At 46.4% G+C, this 21,373-nt stretch overlaps 1 protein-coding gene across 5 annotated transcripts in view; it reads right to left on the minus strand.

Moving 5' to 3' along the window:
- Positions 1 to 923: 923 nt before the first annotated feature.
- The window catches only part of PRR14L (proline rich 14 like), a 37,149-nt gene continuing 16,699 nt past the window's right edge, over positions 924 to 21,373 (minus strand). For 4 of the 5 annotated variants that reach the window (XM_080649975.1, XM_080649972.1, XM_080649974.1 and 1 more), the window contains 7 exons: positions 18,959 to 19,031; positions 12,012 to 17,184; positions 10,933 to 11,004; positions 9,827 to 9,998; positions 9,171 to 9,277; positions 5,903 to 5,974; positions 924 to 5,235 (listed from right to left, as the gene is read on the minus strand). In XM_080649975.1, coding sequence (XP_080506101.1) covers positions 4,959 to 5,235; positions 5,903 to 5,974; positions 9,171 to 9,277; positions 9,827 to 9,998; positions 10,933 to 11,004; positions 12,012 to 17,184; positions 18,959 to 19,019 — 5,934 coding nt within the window. In that variant the 5' untranslated portion in view covers positions 19,020 to 19,031 and the 3' untranslated portion in view covers positions 924 to 4,958. Of the gene's footprint in view, positions 5,236 to 5,902; positions 5,975 to 9,170; positions 9,278 to 9,826; positions 9,999 to 10,932; positions 11,005 to 12,011; positions 17,185 to 18,958; positions 19,032 to 21,373 lie in introns of those variants that run through there. The other variant, XM_080649976.1, reaches the window with a different exon arrangement.

The following is a 21,373-nucleotide window of genomic DNA, read 5'->3' on the forward strand; positions in this document are numbered from 1 at the left end:
ATGGTGGAACAGAACAAGTGCAAGGGCACATGCCCGGGTTGCGGGCTCAATCCCCAGTAGAGGGCATGCAGGAGGCAGCCCTTCAATGATTCTTTCTCATCACTGATGTTTCTCTCTTCCTCTCCCTTCCTCTCTAAAATCAATAATAAAAAAAAAAAATCAATGGAAACAATATTCTCAGATGAGAATTAACAAAAAAAGGAAGGAAAGCCCTAGCCAGTTTGGCTCAGTGGATAGAGCGTCGGCCTGCGGACTGAAGGGTCCCAGGTTTGATTCCGGTCAAGGGCATGTACCTTGGTTGTGGGCACATTCCCAGTAGGAGGTGTGCAGGAGGCAGCTGATCGATATTCCTCTCTCATCGATGTTTCTAACTCCCTCTCCTTCTCCCTTCCTCTCTGTAAAAAATCAATAAAATATATTTGAAAAAAAAAGGAATGAAATTTCTTTTTTTTTTAAAATATATTTTATTGATTTTTTACAGAGAGGAAGGGAGGACAGAAAGTTAGAAACATCGATGGGAGAGAAACATCGATCAGCTGCCTCCTGCACACCTCCCACTGGGGATGTGCCCGCAACCACGGTACATGCCCTTGACCGGAATCGAACCCGGGACCCTTCAGTCCGCAGGCCGACACTATCCACTGAGCCAAACCGGTTACGGCGGAATGAAATTTCTTAACTAAATATCTTAAAAGGAAAGGCAGGCCAAAGGAAGCTTCGTGGTCGGCACAGAAGGCACCCGGAGGTGGAATGCCACGTCCTGGGCACAGGGCAGTCCTCAGGACCTGGTGACCCGGTGCCTTGGGAGGTATAAACTGAATGGTGATGTCTCTTTTAAAAAACCAGCCTCATGACGTCACAGGCAAAATTTTAACTTATTAATGCCAAGCCGTAAGAATAAAATAACAGCCTGGAGAGTTATTGGAAAGGTTTCAAAAATTCTTTATTTTCATAAATTAACACACATAACAGTGGGAATTTTAGAGGCACAAACTACCAAAGAGAACAGGAGCTGCGGGGGCTTCGTGTGTGCCAATGTTACCAAAAAATGTACAAAACCTCACTGAACTATGGACCGTGATAATATATCAACACGTCAGGCAGCTACTTCCTGGCCAGCCCAGCCCAAGGAGATGCGGAGGCCTCTCACCAAAATTCAAATCCAGTTCAGCACCAGAGAGGGACTCGTGAAGACACACAATGAACAAGCATCAAACCTGACTATGCTGTGCTGGACGGTGGACTATAGGGGGCCCTCGCTTTACCCTCAGGCAGCCTCTGCTGCCCCAGTTGTGGTTAGAGAACATCACATTTGATTGCAATAAAACTGAGCCTTCTCCCCAACCAGCCTTTAACACAAGAAGTTCAGCTGTGGTGAAGGAACCCTTCCCTTCCATGAGTTCAGGAAAGGTTGTTCCACATTATCTGGCCGATTATTTAGACTTTGGATACAGCCACCCACAAGGTGGTGATTAAAAGGTCCTTTCCATGATACCAGGGGAAAAGCGTACAGAAACAAAACAGGAGAATTTTAAAAAGCACCAACTGCACACACCTCCCAGCCCAGGGGCCGGGAGGAAAGGACCGCGGCCTCAAGTTGGTCTCTGGCGGACGCTCGTGCACATGGGGCTGAGAGACGGCATGCTGGCCTGGGCTGCACCAAAGCTCGAGGGCCCGCCCCAGCCCCGCATCCTCGGTGCAGCTCCTGGCCTGGCGGGCAGGGACGGAGCCGTGGGGGACGGAGGGCCGGCCCGGAGGATGGCATCTGGAATTTACCTCCGATAGGCTCTGGCACCCACTCAAGACTCCTTCAGGCAAAACTGTGACGAAGCGCCACGGTTCTCACAGCTCTCGGAGGAGCGCAGTTTGGGATTCACAGCATGAGTTTCTGAGCTTTTCAGGCTCCAGTAAGGCAAACGCTACACGTCTTCCCACTGCACCTCCCCCGGCTGCGGCTCTGAGCAAGGTCAGTGAGAAAAAGTGGACATAATCTGGTCTAAAAGGTGATGAGGTATGAAGGAATGAAGCTGGAAAGGAGGCAAAGGAAAAGAGATGGGGAAGGTGGGTGGGAAAGCAATTACAGCTTAAACTAAAAGACGAGAAAACTCATAGTTCAAAGTCTCAGCGAAAAACGGATGGGCGGAACCCCAATTGGACCTGAGATCTCTCCTCCCTTTCCCATCTGAATGACACTAACCCAGAGCTGAGTAAGTTACAGTTAACTAGAACTCCCTGCCACTTCGGAAGGAAGTCCCCAAACTTAGGAATTGTACCAGCGCCCACCCAGAACCAGACACTCGGGGCGGGCCGTGTGCCAGCAGCTGACTCATCCCCAATCATCGGCGGGTCCCACAGGCTCTGAGGACCACAGACAGCGCTGCAGCTGGCTAGCCCATGGGGAGAACAGGTTAAGACACGTGTGCCTGAGCGAGGCTAGACCCCTTCTAGCGACTCTAGGTAAGCAGCTGAAGTCCGCAGTGGGGACCCATTCTTAACTTTGCGGCAGGGAACGGCCTCACCAGGGGGCATGCCGAGAACCTCAAGGACAGACAGGCTGGCCTCAGAGCAGCTTCTCCCCCACATTCCCGGGACAAGGAAGGAGCCCAGGTCTCCATTTCCCCCAATTCTCCCTTCCCAGAGGCCAATGTCCCGATCACTGCTGCTGGCCCATAAAATGCCATGCCCCTCACAGGCAAACTTGCAGTCGGAACGGTAATGCTGCTGACACCAGTCGTGCCCACCTCAACCTCAGCCTGTAGGACGATGTGGCTCCCACGTCACTGACTCGGCTACCCCGGCACGGGTGCTGGCAAACAGGGCTCCGGGGACTCGCTGGGAGTTTGACGCTGGTCCAGCAGTGCTTCCCTAAACACAACTGTGCAAGGGCACACTGCATTCCTCACCCCCCTCCCTAAAGCAAGAGGACAGAAGGCTCACGGACCCTGTCCCAGGAAGGGAGAAGTACCGAGGTGAACACAGGTCGTGTCCGTATAGTCTAGGCCGAGTGGACGTGCAGGGCAGAACGGGCTCGCTCACTCAGAGCCGGGGGGGGGGGGGGGGGGGGGGGAAAGCTGGCTCTCCTAATGCTATCTGCCCGGGCCTGAGAAGCCGGGGGACTGCAGGTGTGTATGGGACTTGCTAGACGACGTATGAGACAGACAGATGTGCACTTTGATTTTTCCGGCTCATGTCCGTCTCTCTGCTCCAGTGTGGCACAGACTGTCAACCTGCAAAGGAAAGGCACATAGAGACCTCCCGTCCCACCCGTCTCCCCACTGACAAATGGGGGAGCAAAAGAAACCTGGGAGACACATCCCAGGGCGGCACCGAACAGACTGGCTCGAAAGCGTCTGCAGCTTGGACAGTTCCCGTTGGCAGCGGCTTCCGCAGTGGCTCCTCGGAGCACGGAGAGGTGACCAGTGTCCTGAGGCTGGGTCTAGTACTCCATTCACCAGCCAAGGAATGTAATTATCTGAACTCTTGTTTTGAGAGAGAGAGAGAGAGAGAGAGAGAGAGAGAGAGAGAGAGAGAGAGAGGAAAAAAAAGGGAAGAGGGCAGGGGAAGCAGGTGCGGCACACAGGGATTAGTGGGAAAGGAATGAAACCTCTGGGCCTGCTAACCCCCACGGCATCCTTCTGCCCAGACTCCCGTGGGCACAAAAGCAGCTCAGCAAGCACTGGCATTCTACATTTCCAGTAGGTTCGACACAGGAGCCCAGAGCACAGAGGTGTCCTCAGAGGCGCCGGCCGGCCGTGGGATTCCGCGATCCCACCCCAAGGACACAGCACCGAGCCTGAAGCGTGGGGGCCCCTCCCCACTCTCAGGGCCGGCTGCTCCGACAGCTGCGAACACGCTGGTCGGCCTCTACCACCGCCCATACTGTTGTACCCAACTTCGTTACATTCCAACACTTCAGATAAAATCCACTGAAAGACCACACCCAACTATCACACTTTAAAAATGATTGGGAGAGAAACCTGCTCTTACTTCCGTCATTAAAATTAATACATCTGCTTGGCACGCAAGAACGAGAACCCAGGTGAAAGAAGTGCTCCCTCTAATGAAGGGCACTGGAGAGAGATGGGGACGGGAGTGCTGAAACACGTGGATGGAGAAGTGTCTCTCCACGGTCCCAGACCATGCACTGACAGACTGGGCCCGACGCCTGCCATCTATTCTGCAGACATGTATTATCTTTCTCCTCAATGTCTTAAAAAATTGTTTTAAAATCACATTTAAAGGCTCTGAACATGCAGCAATTTAAAAAAAAAAAAAAGGAATAAAACAAATGAAAATAACACAACATTAAAAAGTGCAACTTACTTTGAATGGGGCCTGGATGGCCCCTCTGGCACTAGTGACCCACAGTCACAGAGGGGAGAAAAAAAATGACGGGAAAAAGACACACACACACACACACGCACGCACGCACACATGCACACATGTACACACGCACACGCACACCCCAGGTTCTGGGCAGACGGACTCAAAAGGTTAGGGAACACCACAGGCTTATCGTTCCTCGGCTACTGAAACGAGCCGCGAGGCCACTCAGGCGAGGACACCGGGCCCCCTCCCTGGGCGACGTCTGTCGGCAATCCTGGTCTAGCACCACCGTAAACAGCGTGAAGCTGCCACAGGGATGTGCCGACACCGAAGTCCTCGGAATCTAGTGTTGTCGAAGGTGCGCTGCGTCCTCCTCTTGGGTGGCAGAGTGCGGGAGGCGGCGGCCAGGTGTCACTCAGGACCACTTCCGGGAGGGAGGAGCGTTCCTGAGGTTCTGGACTCAGCAGGAGAAGCAGAGGGCCCTCCGCCACCAGTTTCTAAAGAGGCCGCACCCTGAAGCAGTAAAAACCCACGGACCGCCGTCTGAATAGTTTGGGCACTGGGCACTGAGGCAACCTCTTCCCAGGAGGCCTGGCAACTCTGACCCTGAGACGCCCCAACCCAACTGCTTCTCAGCACCCAGGGGACGGCTCCTCGTCCTCCTCCTTGGCAAAGAAGGTCTCCAGTTCCATTAGTTTCTGTATCAAAAGGGCGTCCAGCTCTCGGCTCTGCAGCGCGGCCTTCTGGGCTCTGGTGAAGCTGCCCGTCACCTTGACCTTCCCACGGGCTCTCCTCTTTCTTGGGATGGTGAAGTCCTGAAATTCTAGAACCCGCTTCCTCTTCTGTTGGCTGATGGAGATGAGCGTACCGTTTCGTTCCTTAGGTTCCTCAAAGATGGTCTCTAAACACCTAGGGGGGGACACAACACAGTCACCACCACACCACCTCACAGGGCACCCTTCTCGTCAACGGGCTGAAAGCTGTTTGCACTAACTCCGTAGGCAACTGTCTCCTCTGGCCAGTATCTTTTCTTTTTAACGTGTGTGTGTGTGTTTGTTCCACTTTATCGCGGTATAACTGACAACTAAAATTGTAATATATTTAAAAGCATATAATGTGATTTGATATAATTGCACCCTGGTAAAGGATTCACACGTTGGGGTTAACACACTCATCACCTCAGATATTTACTTTTGGGGGGATGGGAATACAGTTCAATGACCTGAACTGCATTTAGACCCAAAGGCAGCCAAGGAAAACCTTTTCTGTGTTTGGAATCATATCTGAATATCAGTGATTATTAGTCCAAAAGACACCAGCATATTCAGTAAAAACTCCAGTACAAACTAAAAGAAAACTACATTTTCTGTATTAACTAACCCAATACACATTTCTTTCCCATCCCACCACCGACCCCAATTCCAATGCTGGGAACTAAAAGCATCGATTCTAGTAATTTCCAAGACCTGACATGGGAGGAACTGAGCGTACCCTGTCTGCAGTTAAAGAACTGGAGATTTACATCGATCATGTCAGAAGCCTCCCCGTCTGTTACTGCCTACACATATGTACCTACCTGTTTGCAGGAGGAGACTTATAATTCTTGTTGGTATATATTTCTTCCAAACTGAACTCCTTTTTCTTTAACCTGAAATGAGAACCAAATGTTTGTCTCTTACAAGAGATAAGATTGGCTTCCTAACTCTGTCCTTCCTGTAGTATGTTTTAAACGTGTTTCACGTGAACATGTACTGGATTTTCCCCCCAGGCTGCCATTCTCTGATGTTATGAAATTTAGCTCATTTATACTTACTGGGAATGATACAGCTGAATTTCTATCTGTTTTCTTAACTTACTGCTCCTTTTTCTATCCTCAAGTGACGCACCGCCAGCCCCCGCCTCACTTGCTTCTGTCTCTCTTACCGCCCATCTCCTGGCTTGGAAATCATACACTCTTCTATTCTTTTAGTGGTTGGCAAAAATTTTAAGAGTATATTGAACTTAGAAATTGAAGTGCATCAATATATATATATTTTTTAAATATATTTTATTGATTTTTTACAGAGAGGAAGGGAGAGGGATAGAGAGTTAGAAACATCGATGAGAGAGAAACATCGATCAGCTGCCTCCTGCACACTCCCCACTGGGGATGTGCCCGCAACCAAGGTACATGCCCCTGACCGGAATCGAACCCGGGACCCTTGAGTCCGCAGGCCGACGCTCTATCCGCTGAGCCAAACCGGTTAGGGCGCATCAATATTTTTACCCTTCTCCCAAACAACACCAGGTCCCTGGAACTTCTATCTAAATCAGATCAGTACTGGCCCAATTTATGTTATTAGTATTCTATTTTGTCTCCTTTTTTATTTTGTAATTTATTTGTTGAAGACATCAAGTAATCTGGATTCCCCAGTCAAGATTTGTTTACTTGATTACATCTACATGGCATAATTTTACATGCTTCTTTGACCTAGACATATGGGAATACTATAGGTATTTCCTATAGACAGGCAATTAAATGAAGAAGCATAATCAGATTAAGGTGCATTTGGCTAGGAAGATTTTTAGATGGTGGTGTATGCTTCCATCACAAGGGACATGACCCCTGTTTTCACCTTTTTTGTGCTATTGATAGCCACTGAAAAACATTGACAGATTGAGATAGGTTTATTGTTCTTGACCACGCATCAAACCCGCAACCTTGGTATTATCAGATGATGCTCTAAACCAGTGGTTGGCAGACCGTGGCTCGCGAGCCACATGCGGCTCTTTGGCCCCTTGAGTGTGGCTCTTCCACAAGATACCACGGCCTGGCTGAGTCTATTTTGAAAAAGTGGCGTTAGAAGAAGTTTAAGTTTAAAAAATTTGGCTCTCAAAAAAAATTTCAATCGTTGTACTGTTGATATTTGGCTCTGTTGACTAATGAGTTTGCCGACCACTGCTCTAAACCAACTGAGCTACCCGGCCAGAACAGCTTTTCAGAAATTTTTAAAAATATATATATATATATTTTTATTGACTTCAGAGAGGAAGGGAGAGGGAGAGAGAAACAGAAAAATAGAAACATCAATGATGACAGAGAATCATCAATCAGCTGCCTCCTGCCCATCCATACTGGGGATCAGGCCAAAACCCAGGCATGTGCCCTGACCAGGAATTGAACCAGCCGTGGGCAAACTACGGCCTGCGGGCCGGATCTGGCCTGTTCGGCTGTTCTATCCGGCCCGCGGAGCCGAAAGAGTGGAGGGTTCTCTTGCTCTCCCCTCCGCTCCTTTACTTTGAATTTATATTAGTTCACACAAACACTCCATCCATGCTTTTGTTCCGGCCCTCCGGTCCAGTTTAAGAACCCATTGTGGCCCTCGAGTCAAAAAGTTTGCCCACCCCTGAATTGAACCGTGACCTCCTAGTTCATGGGTCAACGATCAACCACTGAGTCATGCCAGCCAGGCTGGTTTTCAGAACTTTTATCTACAAGATAGAATACATCCAATTTTGAATCCTATTTATTCTAGTAATGATCAATAATAGAACTATAAGATAAAAATACAATAAGGTAAGATGAAAACCACACGGGAAAAGTGAAACATCAATTATGATCATAGTAATAGTTAACTATTAATTGCGTATGTGTTGTGTGAAGCTGTATAATAGCTACAGTACATTTTTTTTTCTCTATTGGACTGTACAGCAACCCTGAGTGTTGGGAATTCTTACTCACATTTCACAGAGAAGTTTCTAGAAGCTCAGGAAGGTTATTAAATAACTTACCTGGGGTGACTTCAGGGACCATGTTAGGCTTCTATTTGCCAATGAGAAATGAAGGCGTGAGATCCACTACATGAAAATATAGCTCTGGAGATCTTTTAAGAAATGTTTCCATTGCCATAGTGTGTCCGTGTAACACATGTAATTCCAAAATTCAGGCTAAATACATAATTTGGAATCTGTTTTTTCTCCCCACTTCACTTTATAAGATTAGGAATGGTCTCTGTCATAAAAAATGAATCTTTAGAGCCCTAGCCAGTTTGGCTCAGTGGATGGAATGTCGGCCTGTGGACCGAAGGGTCCTGGGTTCGATTCCGGTCAGGGGCATGTACCTCAGTTGCAGGCTCCTTCACAGCCCGAGCCCTGGTCGGGCCTCATGCAGGAGGCAACCGATCGATGTGTTTCTCTCACATCGAAGTTTCTCTCTGTCTTTCCTTCTCCCACTCCCCCTAAAAATCAATGGAAAAATACCCTTGGGTGAGGATTAACAAAAAAATAAATAAAACAAAATGACCAAATGGTTTATGACATGTTGGCCCAGTTTAAAAAAATAAAAATCAATCTTTAGGAACCAAATCTTTTAAGGCTATAAGTAGACCATAACATGGATCTGGCATTTTATAAAAACATAAAAAAAAAATTCCCTTCTTTCCTTCATAACATTTAGGCCCCTTCCTAGTTTTGTGCAGAGAAGGTTGTGAGCTTGCGCTGTGGGGTCGGGAAGGCCTGTGTGTGACTGGCACTATGGCCTAACAGGTTCCTAACCCAGGAAGCTCAGCACCCTCACCTACACCTGGAGTGACAACAGTTTTCCTCCCAGCACCACTGAAGGGCGAACAGAGAGAACATGCACCCAGAGGGGCAGCACCAGCCTGGCGTGGTGAGCTCAATACAGATGATGAGGACTGTGGTAAGATATCTCTGCACAGAAACCTCTGGCCACACTGCCAATGAATATTCTTGGATCAACATTAGGAGTAAAATGGCTCAAGAGCATAGGTCGTTAAGAGGTCATGACATTATGCCAAACCATTTTCCAAAGGAGTGAAGCCACGTGCCCTGGAGAAGGAGCTCACCTTTTGGGGCGAGGGAGGCCCATGGGGGTAAGATTAGGGTCTGGCTTAGGAATGGTTTTCCGGATGCGAATCTGTGAGACTTTCTTTGGCCTCTTCTCTGGCTCAGCCTATTTTTAAGGGTTAAAAAGAAAGATATGTCAAGTTGTAAGATATTTTTAAAAATATTAAGTCCCTGTTTTCACCCTCAAGATATCACCGCCTCCATTTACAGATGACTCTAACAAGTACTTTATGACAAAGCCTCCCCTGCTACTCCTGCCACCAGCGTCTTCGGCAGCCACCCTATTTCACATTATTAAAAGAGAACCGTATCATTATCTGTTGGAGACAGCAGATGTTGCAAAACTGAAGAATACCATCCTTCACTCATCCTCTTTGAATGCATGAAGCAGCGCTCTGGTCTAATTCTCTAAACATTGTGAAATTCTGTCATTAAGAAAAAGGATCCAGAAAACAATGTAGATTAAGAGGTCCAGGGTATCCTTTAGCGGGCAAACAGAAAACCTCCTGTCTTGGTCAGCTCCAGCACTCAGCTGAAGTAAAAGGTGGTCAGTAAAGGCAGCCAGGGCCCATGTGTACCTATCACGTGACCTGCAGTCATCGACCGCCATCTCCGGTGCCTCAGCCACCTGACCCCACAAGCACTTCACACTCACCTCTTTCTGTTCTGGAGGGCTGCTCTGTGCACGGGGGCACGCTGCTCTCACACCATCCAGCTCATCTAATCCAGGGACCGGGAACTCAGAGGCTGACAGCAGGAGCTTGCCGACAGCTGAGTCTGTTACCAAGCGAGACTTTGGTACCAGGGCAGGGAATGGAGGCTCTCGCCTAGCAGCACCGAGAGAAAAACACAAGGAAAAGGACCGGACTCACTTTCCACCTCAGCACACTGACCTTCACACCCAGACGAGGGTGGAAGCCTTTTGCCAGCAATGACATTTCAACCTGATCTCTAGTCCCATCTGGACATGGCCTGTGTGCGTCCACAAAAATTTACACCAATGCAGCCAATCCATTTCATTGGTATGGAGTGATAAAATAAGGAAAAAGCAACGAATAAGGAAAAATGTAAAAAGGAACAGATTTTTTGGAAGGGAGAAGACATTTAGTGAACTAAACAAATGAAATGCAGGCAGATGAGATCAATTCCATCCAGGCCTTGAAGTTGGCTAAATGACCAAAAATAGCTTGAGAAGGAACTTACAGTATAATGTGCTGGCTAGATTTTGATTCCTCCCCCCACCCCGCCCCCATTATTTGGTATTGATTACACATTGTTGGTTGCTACTTATAATAAAACACATTTGTGTGTGTGTGTGTGTGTGTGTGTATATATATATTACTGCTGTTTTACAGAGAGAAAGGGAGAGGGATAAAGAGGTAGAAACATCGATGAGAGAAACATCCATCAGCTGCCTCCTGCACACCTCCTATTGGGGATGTGCCCGCAACCAAGGTACATGCCCTTGACCGGAATCGAACCTGGGACCCTTCAGTCCGCAGGCCGACGCTCTATCCACTGAGCCAAACCGGTTAGGGCTAAAATACATTTGAATCTAAGATTCAATCTGGTTCAGAAGAAAAACAAAAGCTCAGAATCACACCAGGCCTGATCCACACCATTGCTACCATCTCTCTCTCTCTCTCTCTCTCTCTCTCTCTCTCTCTCTCACACACACACACACACGCACACATGCACACACGCACGCACGCACACTCACTCACTCCACAAGTCCTCATGTGCCAGCACCATTGGACTTACCTCATCTGACTGCCACTGGTGTTGTAAGCAGCTTCCATGCCTGGAAGAGGCACATATGGTAACATGGTGTGGCTGAAGCGAAGCAAAAGTACATGAGCAATAGGTTAGGGCAGTGGAACAACAGAAAACGTTTTGATGTCATTATGGGTTTAGCACATGACACTGAATTCGGGCCCTAGGCAGGTAAGAAATGTCAGTCACTCAGAAAGATGACAATCTCCCAGCTGGGAGCATTTCATTTATGTGCTCATCACTGGAATGGAGGCAGGCTGACCGGGAGATTATTTTCTCACTGAGTTGAAAAGAAGGTAGAAATAAGCAGAGGACAGTAAGAAAAAGGAGGGGGAAAGAGTCATAAGGGCAACATAAAACATGTTTAAAGTTTCTATTTATTCAAAGGGTTACAAACAGGAGGATGTATCTATTACACCTAAATCAGATCTTTAGGGTTATAACTCTCAATTTCTTTTTCTTCTCTAACTTTCAATTAGAAGGTAAAATGATACTGGTGACATTATTTTCCTAGTGGTCAAACCACAAGAACTCTCTTCCAAGTTCACATAAAATTCTATAAATTCTACAACTATAGTATGTAAATGCCAATCTTGGAAGCCTTTCTGTTCCAGAAAGAAATGCAAAGGTTCACAAACCAGATTTGGTGGCGCCTACGTAATTAAGTTGTTAAAAAGGTATTTCTTCGTATCCTTTACACACCAAACTCTGAATTAGGTGCTGGCTATATAATACTTTGTGAACAAGTTATAGCTACAAGCCATTATTTGTCACTACTTAACGTGTAATGTTTTTTTCAAAGTAGGGACAAGAGGAGAAAAGAAATTCAAAAGACTTGATGGTTTGCAGAATGAATGGGACAGAACAAAGAACGGCACCAAAGAAAGGATTCTGCAGGAAATTAGGGGGGTCTGCATTTAAATTACCGCCCCATTTTCTCAGCAGAGACTGGGCAAGGTATAAACAGAATGCAGACACAGCTCCCAACAGCCCTGCATGTGGCCCTCCCGCTCCCTGGTGGCAGGCAGCAAAGACGGAACACTTACGAAGAACAGGGGACAGTTTACCTGCTTGTGATGTCCAGAGTTGGCTGTCGCTTGGCGTGAGTGGAATGCAGAGCAGAGGTTTCGAAGGGGCAGGCAGAAGGCCCATGCTGGCTCCAAACCGATAGCACTCGGCCCACCGAATAGGGCAGAGAACAGAAGATCTTGTCTGCTATGGAGGCTGGAGACCTTAACCCTCTCAAGCCCTGTGTAAACTGAGTCATGAAGAGCCTCTGCATGGTAGGCATGTGACTGGAGAAGCTCCGTTTTTTTGTCCAGATTCGGTAACATCCCGGGGAACAAAGTGCTAGGAGTGTGTGAAGGCCAAGGGCAGAGCAGCCTGTTCTGGTCTGGACTATGGCGGTGCCTCCGTAGTCTTGGAGAGGAGCTGGAGGCTGTGGAGGAGCCTGGGTATGTGCCTGAGCCTGGAGGCCAGTGTCTTCCCTGAAGGTGGCCATCCCAGGGCAACCGTGGGACAAGAAGAAAGAAAAGGCCCACTTGGGGGGTTGAGAAGGGTACGGGGTGGCCTCCCCTAAGGCAAGCCTCGCCGGAGCACAGTGCTCAGGAAAGGTCCGTGGGGACTCAGGCACGCGCTCGGAGCCTGATTTCACGTGAAAGGATATTGGGAAGATTCCAGAACCGAACAGCAGCAACGGCATCTTGTTGCTCAAATCTACGAAGCTCATTTTGATGGCTTCGAGTGGATAAAGTGTCAGGGGTTTATTGTTAGGCCTCCTGTCCCATCCACTAGCTGTCAAATATGGATTCAGCTGCATCATACTGTCTGAAAACCCATCCAGGAGCTTTTTACATCGGAGCCGCTTGTAGCTTTTAGCCACGGGAAGAAGTTCAGAGGAACACCGCCGATACCTTAGTTTGTGGGTCTTGGAGGCTGGGGCCAGTCTGGAGGCAAGGATGGAGAGCTTGCTGAGTAAGGCTGAGTCTTTGGTAGGCTTGCTGGCGTTCAGGCTCCTTAAGAGATGGCACGGGGTAGCCTTCTGCTTTGGTATGTGCCTAAGGAGGCTCCCGCTAGGGACTGTTTCGGGTTCCAGTCGTGTGGGTGCAGACAGAGCAGGTGAACTGAGAAATCTGTGTGCTCTTGTGGGGATGGTTTCAGGGGAACTCTTTAAAAAGGCAGAATTCCTGATTTTACTTAGTTTTCTCCCCATGTTGACTTGCTCCTGACAGGAAACTTTCTTACACGCCCGATGCGGCTGCTTCTTTAAGGGAAGCACTCCTTTCTGATGGGAAGTGTTCCCGAAGGCACCGGGTATTTCGTAACACCTAGCAGAGTTGGGGTCTTGTGGTTTCTGGGGGGCACTATGAAGGCGAGGACCCATGCACAACTCAATGTCTTTTTTTAACGGATGACATACTTTCTCCTCCTGTGAGTCTTTCAACTTCGGAAGCCGTGCGTTAATGTTACCCTGGGCCAGCTGTGCTGGGGGGACCTCTTTCATCCTGGTGTACTCACATTTGTAATCCTTAGGTTGGTTCTTATTTGGCACTTCATCTGACAACATATTAGATGATGTACATTGTCCCAATATCGTATGTGCTTCTTCTAGATGTTCACATTCCTCGGCCTTCTGCAACATGGAGTCCAAATCCCTCTGGCTTTGTTGTTCTTCAGCATCACCATACATCCTCCGGGAGTTACCGTGTGTCTGAGAAATCTCACTCCTGCTATCACCATGACCATCTTCTCTGGTAATCCTCTCGTCAGATTCCTCCCCAACAGCTAAGTGACCTGGTGGTCCCCTCTGATGCTCTTTGGCTTCTTCCCCTTTCACTTTAGCTTCTGTTTCCATCATCAAAGGCAAACTTTTCATACTGATGTCAATGCTGTTTCCTTCGCCGGGATTCCTCATATTCCTTAGTACTCCTTCCTTCATCTCAGGCAGGACTGTGCAATCCTCTACATTTTCACAAAGCATTCCACCCTCTTTTGGTTTAAAAATATTTTTCAGGTCAGTTTCTTCACTTTTAATATTAGCTTCTGATGTTTCTTGAGCAGACAGACACAACGGCATTATCTCAATGGATTTCAGGTTCTCTGGGGGAACAGAGTTCTCATCTTGGTGTCTAGAAGACACCAACTCTTCTGAGGAAATTCCAAAGGTATTTTCCTTGTCAAACTCAGAATGTATTTCTAGTCTTGATTTTTCAATCATTCCTTGTGTTTCTCTCAGAGATGCTTCTTTAACTTGCTGTTCATGATGAATATGATTTAAAGACACGTTTACTCTATACAATATTCTTGTATTTGGTTCATGATCTGCAATAGACTCTATCTCATTTGCACAAGGGTCTGGACGCACTTCCATTTCACAATCACTTAACAATCTGCAAACTTTCTCTTCACATGATTTTTTTATTTCAAGAGATTCTACTGCAGAGGAAGTAGCATCTGGGAATTCTGAATCCTGGTCAATCTGTCCTAGAAATGCAGCATTCAAGTCTCCTCTCTGAGACGGGGTACTCCTTGAGGTTTCAATTAATGTCAGTCCACCTTGCCGTACACCACCAGGTGTGTCCAGCATGCCTTCTGTAGGCTTATTATTATAGTTTGTGTAGGCGATGTCTACCATACCATCTGTGGACTTACCACAACCAGAAATCCTTTCAAAGCCTCCTTTCAAATAGCCTTTCTTCCGACTACCACCAGACAGTGAGTTGTTATTGCCCGAACTGAATGGCAGATTCTTTTGGTTACAGCTTTCCCCTGTGTTAGGCTCTGTGATGGTCTGTCTCTGGTCACTACCTAGCGTCCCCTTAGCTGGTTTATCTTCACTTCTACACGCATCTGGTCTATCTGGGTTTCTCCGGTAGTCAAGGACTTCATCTGTCTTCTGATCAAGAGTTTTAACTGCTTGATTCATGTTTTTAAAACTGGAGCACTCAGCAGGAGACAGCGCCAATCCTTTTTCAGGATTTGGAATGTTTACAGATTGGTTTAGTTCTTGTGTGGCACAACCAGAGTTGTTACATTTATAAAACACAGTCTCTTTGGGTATATTCTGTTCCTTTAATTCTAGCCCTTCCTCACTGGGTTGGATGTGATTGGTGCCATGAATGGTTTTGTTGGAAGCTTCACTATTTAACATACCTACTGTCCTTTCGTTTCTGATCTTATCTCCTGGAAGGCTGTCCTTAGTTTCTCTTCCATTAAGTTCACTTCCCTCTGATGTACAACTCACTTTATGGATGCTTCTTTCCACGGAGTCTTCTCTTCCTGGGGAGCAGTGATCGCCGTGCTGAAATGCATTTTCATAGTTGATTATCGAAGAGTTTTCACCTTCCGGGATGATTCTTCTAGACTCATAAGCAGCACACGCAGAACACGTGCTCTCTCCTGGTGCATTTTCCCCTACACAATGGCAGCTAGAGAGATGCTGAGATTGAACACTCTGACAATCCATGATAGAGACCTCTGGAGGCAAGACTGCTACTTCTTTCTTACATGACAGAAGTCTGGAATGTAGATCTTCTGTTCCTGAACCAGCCATTTCGTTTTTTCTTTGTAGGCTTCCTGGTTTGATATTTAAGGTGAAATTGTTTGACGAGGCACCACAGGTTTCATCACCTGGTGGAGAGATGTCTTTCATTTTTGTCTTCATGGGGATGGTTTGTATATCAGTAAGGACACTGGCTCCATCCTCTAATGGAGGGTGATGGCTCTGTTGGGAATCCTCGCTTAGTGCTAAAGGCAACTCTTTGTCAGTTGACAATGTCGCATGATCTTGAGAATTAAGGGACACTTGATTTAAAACACATTCACTTTCTATTTTGTCTAGAACCAGTTCACCAGTAGAGGGAAGTTCATTCATCTCACAGGCAATGCTCTGTTCACTTAAATGTGGAATACTGTCCTGTGAGGTCTGTACAGATTTTTCTGACTCCGGTCTGCAACCAAATTCTAGAGATGGTAATAGCTGAGCAGCAACTTTCTTGGGTTTTGATTCCTCATTTACAAGACTTATCTGGTCCTCTGGCATTAAACTCACAAGGGTTTTTTTTTCAATCATAAAGTCACTATATAATGCTTCATTTAACTGGGTGTCACCTTCCAGATTTCTCTGGGTGCTGACTAAGGAGTTAGGGTCTTTACTGTAAATCTTTTCATTTAACGTACCAGGCTCGATAGTGGTTGTCTGTTCTGGCTCTTTGATCTGCATCGAAGAGGAAAAACTGCTTTCTTCAGAGTGTCTGCCTGGATGGCTTATATTAGTAAAAGTTTCTCTATGGTCCTCAGGGTCTGTTAAGCTACCTTGCATGTCTAAAGTAATATTCAAATCTTTTTTTTTAAACATGACTTCTGTGGCTTCGGGAAAAGACTTGGGCATTAGAGAACTGGAGCTGTCTGTATGGATACTGCCTTGAAGGCAATAGTTATCGTGGATATTTTCTTTTGGGGAGGCAAAAGTCTTTTTTTCTCCAGAACAATGACCACTAGCATCTTCTGGTTGCTTGGCATTATCAAGAAAGAATTCCCCCCCTTCAGACCTGAAGTTCAAACACTGTTCTTCATTTTCTTCTCTAGAAGCCAAATTCTTGCTTTGAGCGTCACCATCAAAACAGGAATCCTCTGTCTTTTCAGCAGATCTCTTTAGCAAGCCTTCACCTGCAAAACTACATTTTTCTAAGGCTGTTGTTCTGGATTCTAGACAAGATAAACTTGATTTGAAACATGAAACTTCAGGATTTTTTCCTAAGGGTTCTACAACTACATTTTTCATGGGTCTGGAACTGCCATGTGCAGAACCGTGTTTTTCATTATGGTGGCCAACAATCTGGTGGTGATTGTCATCTGCTTCACAGACAAGGCTTAACTTACACAACTCTTCCTTCCCATTGTCCACTTTGCAAATGGCATTGTTCCCTGGTAATAATGACAATGAAGAAGAACAAGTTTTTAATTCTTCACATGCTTTTTCTTTAGGAGTTGCTTCTGTTAACCCAGGCTTCGCAAAGTTTAAAGGCTCTAGGGAAACTAATGTGCTGGTTTCTGAAACCTCACCACTGGTCATGATTTTGTCTACTTCCGGGTAATCGTTGCACTCAGCTGAGAGATCTTTACTCACATTGCCATTCTTGTGTCCATCATTATTATCTGTCTTAGTCCCATTGACCTTCATACTTTGTACTTGCTCAGCAGATTTTGACAGAATTTCAGTTGTAATTTGTTCATTTCCTTCTGCACAAAAGAAATAATTCCAAATCAGCATGTAATCATAAAAAATAAATTCATGAAGGTAGAGCAAAGTAATCATGGAACAAACAACAAAAATGCCCAACTCAAAAGAAGAATTGCAAAGTTAGTGCACTAAACCTTTGGTTTAGTTCTCTGCAGAACATGACAGAGGGCCACAAGTGTACCTGACTGAACAAGTGCCTTTTTCTAAGTGTTACTTAAATGTACTTAGCAGGACAAAGGACTACAACATGAAGAAGACACACCTAATTCAGAGTCTTAAGCAGCTTCCACTCTAAAACATTAACAAAGCAGCCCTAGCCGGTTTGGCTCAGTGGATAAAGCATGGGCCTGCGGACTGAAGGTTCCTGGGTTCGATTCCAGTCAAGGGCAGATGCCCAGGTTGTGGGCTCGATCCCCAGTGGGGGGCGTGCAGGAGGCAATCGATCAATGATTCTCTCTCATCATTGACGTTTCTGTCCCTCTCTACTTCTCCCTTCCTCTCTAAAATTAATAAAAATCTATTTAGCCAAAACCGGTTTGGCTCAATGGATAGAGCGTCAGCCTGCGGACTGAAAGGTCCTGGGTTCGATTCCGGTCAAGGGCACGTAACTTGGTTGCGGGCACATCCCCAGTAGGAGGTGTGCAGGAGGCAGCTGATCGATGTTTCTCTCTCATCGATGTTTCTAGCTCTCTGTCCCTCTTCCTTCCTCTCTGTAAAAAATCAATAAAATATATTTTTTAAAAAAATCTATTTAATAATAAAAACACACACAAAAAAAACAAACAAATAAAAGAAACATTAACAAAGCAGACTCACAATATAATAGCTTATATTATTAGACTAGAGGTCCGGTGCACGAAATTCGTGCAAGGGTGTGTGTGTACCTCAGCTCAGCCTGAACCCTCTCCAATCTGGGACCCCTCGAGGGATGTCCGACTGCCCGTTTAGGCCCAATCCCGGTAGGATCGGGCCTAAACGGGCAGTCGGACATCCCTCTCACAATCCAGGACTGCTGGCTCCCAACTGCTCATCTGCCTGCCTTCCTGATTGCCCTTAACCGCTTCTGCCTGCCAGCCTGATCACCCCTAACCACTCCCCTGCCAGCCTGATTGATGCCTAACTGCTCCCCTGCCAGCCTGTTTGCCCCTAACTGCCCTCCCCTGCAGGCCTGGTCACCCCTAACTGCCCTCCCCTGCAGTCCTGGGTTCCCCCCCCCCCAATTGCCCTTCCCTGAAGGCCTGATCGCCCCAACTTCCCTCCTCTGCCGACCTGGTCGCCCCTAACTGCCCTCCCCTGCAGGCTTGATCACCCCCAACTGCCCTCCCTTGCAGGCCTGGTCCCTCCCAACTGCCCTCCCCTGCTGGCCTGATCGCCCACAACTGCCCTCCCTTGCAGGCCTGGTCTCTCCCAACTGCCCTCCCCTGCTGGCCATCTTGTGGTGGCCATCTTGTGTCCACATGGGGGCAGCCATCTTTGACCACATTGGGGCAGCAATCTTGTGTGTTGGAGTGATGGTCAATTTGCATATTACTCTTTTATTAGATAGGATGACTACCTTCTTACTACTTAAATGATTAAATACTAAAGAAGTCACTGATCAGTTACCTCAGCGGAAATACCTGGAATAATAGCTTCCCTACAAGACTGGTCACGAGCTGGTGGTATTAGCTGAAACTGAGTGAGGTACATGGGGGGTTAGTATGCTCTCTACTTTGGAAAAAAATTGCAATTTTATGAATATTTCCAGTATGAAGATTTGTGAGAAGTAAATACCTTTGATCCTCAGACAATCCTCAGGGAGGTCCACGCATAACAGCTCTTTGCACGACGGCATCCGGAGGTCCTCCTGCAGGAAGAAGATCAGCAGTCAGGGAGGACTCAGAGCTCTGTTGAATACTTGAGCTCATGAATGAGAATTCTTTATGACTCCGGAAATTAACTAGTAGTCACAAAGATTGGGAACTGAAGGAAACCTCAAATTTAAATAAGAATAATCAATAAAAATTCCCACTTCTCTAGAATTTGAGCTGGAAAAGCCAACTTTCCCAAGATCGGGACAACAGAGGTTTAAAATGTTGGCCTAAAGATCCATACAAAGCCCTATAAATACCTTCTGAATCAAGAAACAAATTGCTGCAATGTAATCTTAATTTCATTAAAAAATATATCATGAAACTTGATGTACTATATCTCAGTCCCTAACCATTCGAAATACATACTCAATTTTCTTTCCAAAGTTTCTTCCAAAACTTCGTAGAAGGGATATTTTTTTAAATTTTCATCCATCCCCCTTCACATGGGAGGAGGGGATAAGGGGAAACACCACCAATAACAACCAGCTTCTTCCTGAAGGAATTCAGAAAATTGGGAAGGGGCAGTGGCAGAATGTACACGGCATGCAGCAAATGGCTTGGAGCCCCATAAGGTTAAGGTTGTATTAGACTGACCAGCTGGGAGACACTGATAGACCAAAGATAGCTGCTCACACTCAACTCCTTCTGGGTCATTTCTTTTTCCCTGCCCTAAGAATAAAAAAAAATTTTTTTCACGGTGACTTAACTGGTAAGCACCGACTATCACACAGCATTCACCTAAATCTATAGGCAGTGAAATCATTATTACAACTTTTGATAATTTATGTAACACTTTAAAAACCTTACAAAAAATACCAAGTAAAAGCCATGTGGGCCCTGGCCGGTGTAGTGGAGTTGGTTGGGTGCTGTCCCATGTACCTATAGGTTGCTGGTTTGATTCTGGGTGAGGGCATATGCTGGCGTTGTGGGCTCGATGCCCAGGAGGGGCAGACAAGAGGCAGCCACCCTCTTCCTCTCTCTCTAAAAATCAATTAAAAATCTTAAACACACACACACACACACACACACAGCCATTTGGCTTTAAGCTCTGTGGTGGAAACAGAACCTAAAAAGGGGAGAAGACAAAACGAATGAGCAATGTCAAGTACAGGTGAGCACGGGCAACAATAAAACATCACTGAAACTGAGAGGTGAGGATTAGCATGGACTGGCATATATAAAGCAGGACTGGCATATATAAAGCAGGTCTATTCTTTCATTTTGTAGTTAAGCTTTAGTGTGGTATACTTTTGCAGGCCATGAACTTAAAAACAAATATCTTCCAGGTAACTTATGTGTAACACTACCATGTTTGCAAAAAGTATGAATTATAGCATGATGCCAGACTGACATTATTTGTAAATGGGGAGCAGAGAAAGCTCTTACTTACCATAGAAGGATGAGAATAGAAAAATCACCATTTGGCAACAATCACAGTAATAATTATCTCAAGCAGTTATTATCTGCAACATCACCAATAGATGTTCAAACTAGTAGTTAAAAGTTTAAGGCGGTGGTGGTGGGGGGGGAGTTTGAGATTCATCCCTGGCCAGTGTGGGGCAGTTGGTTGGAGCATTGCCCCCTACACGGAAAGGTGGCAGGTTCGATTCCTGGACAGGGCACATACCCAGGGTGCGGGTTTGATCCCCGGTAGGTCAGGACGTGTATGAGAGGCAACTGATCGATATTTCCTACAATATTTTAGCAATGTTCCAACTTTCAGGAGGTAGAATCCTAAACATTTCTTCCTACCATCTAGATTTTGTTAGAGACTGACATCTGATCATTACTGTACTAACACTGCCTGCAAAGTCTGTCATGAATGAACAGATGTTTAAGATAAAGTTCCCATGGATCTCTCTTTCAACCTCAAGTGAAATAACTGCTATAGTTTGCAGCATTCTATCAACTATAGGACACAAGAAACTTCATGTAGTAGCGCAACTTGTTTTTCAGATTGACAGCAAACAAATTCTTTGCCTTGCCCATCCAACACACCATCTCCCTGACCACTGCTTTGGAATAAAACGCAGCTCTGGGACTTCTCCGAAGTTTTGGCAGATTTTAGGAGGGTCTTAAAAACCATTCTTATACTGTTCGTCTGTAATCTTATTTCCCATTAAAAACTGGCTGTATGTTCGGGCGGGGGGGGGGGAGGGGAATACAATTCTCTTATTTATTCCCATGAGACTAGTTTAGAGCAAGAAAAAACACACAAACACTTAAGGGGAGAAATGACTATACATCAGGCTGTCAGCTTGTATAAGCAGGGCAGTCCAAAGCTCCTTGGGGCCTGATGTATTGCTGAGCCATTAGCTCAGCTTGTAACCAGACC

The sequence above is a fragment of the Plecotus auritus genome, assembly GCF_963455305.1.
Source record: "Plecotus auritus genome assembly, chromosome: 13".
In the NCBI taxonomy this organism is placed as follows: Eukaryota; Metazoa; Chordata; class Mammalia; order Chiroptera; family Vespertilionidae; genus Plecotus; species Plecotus auritus.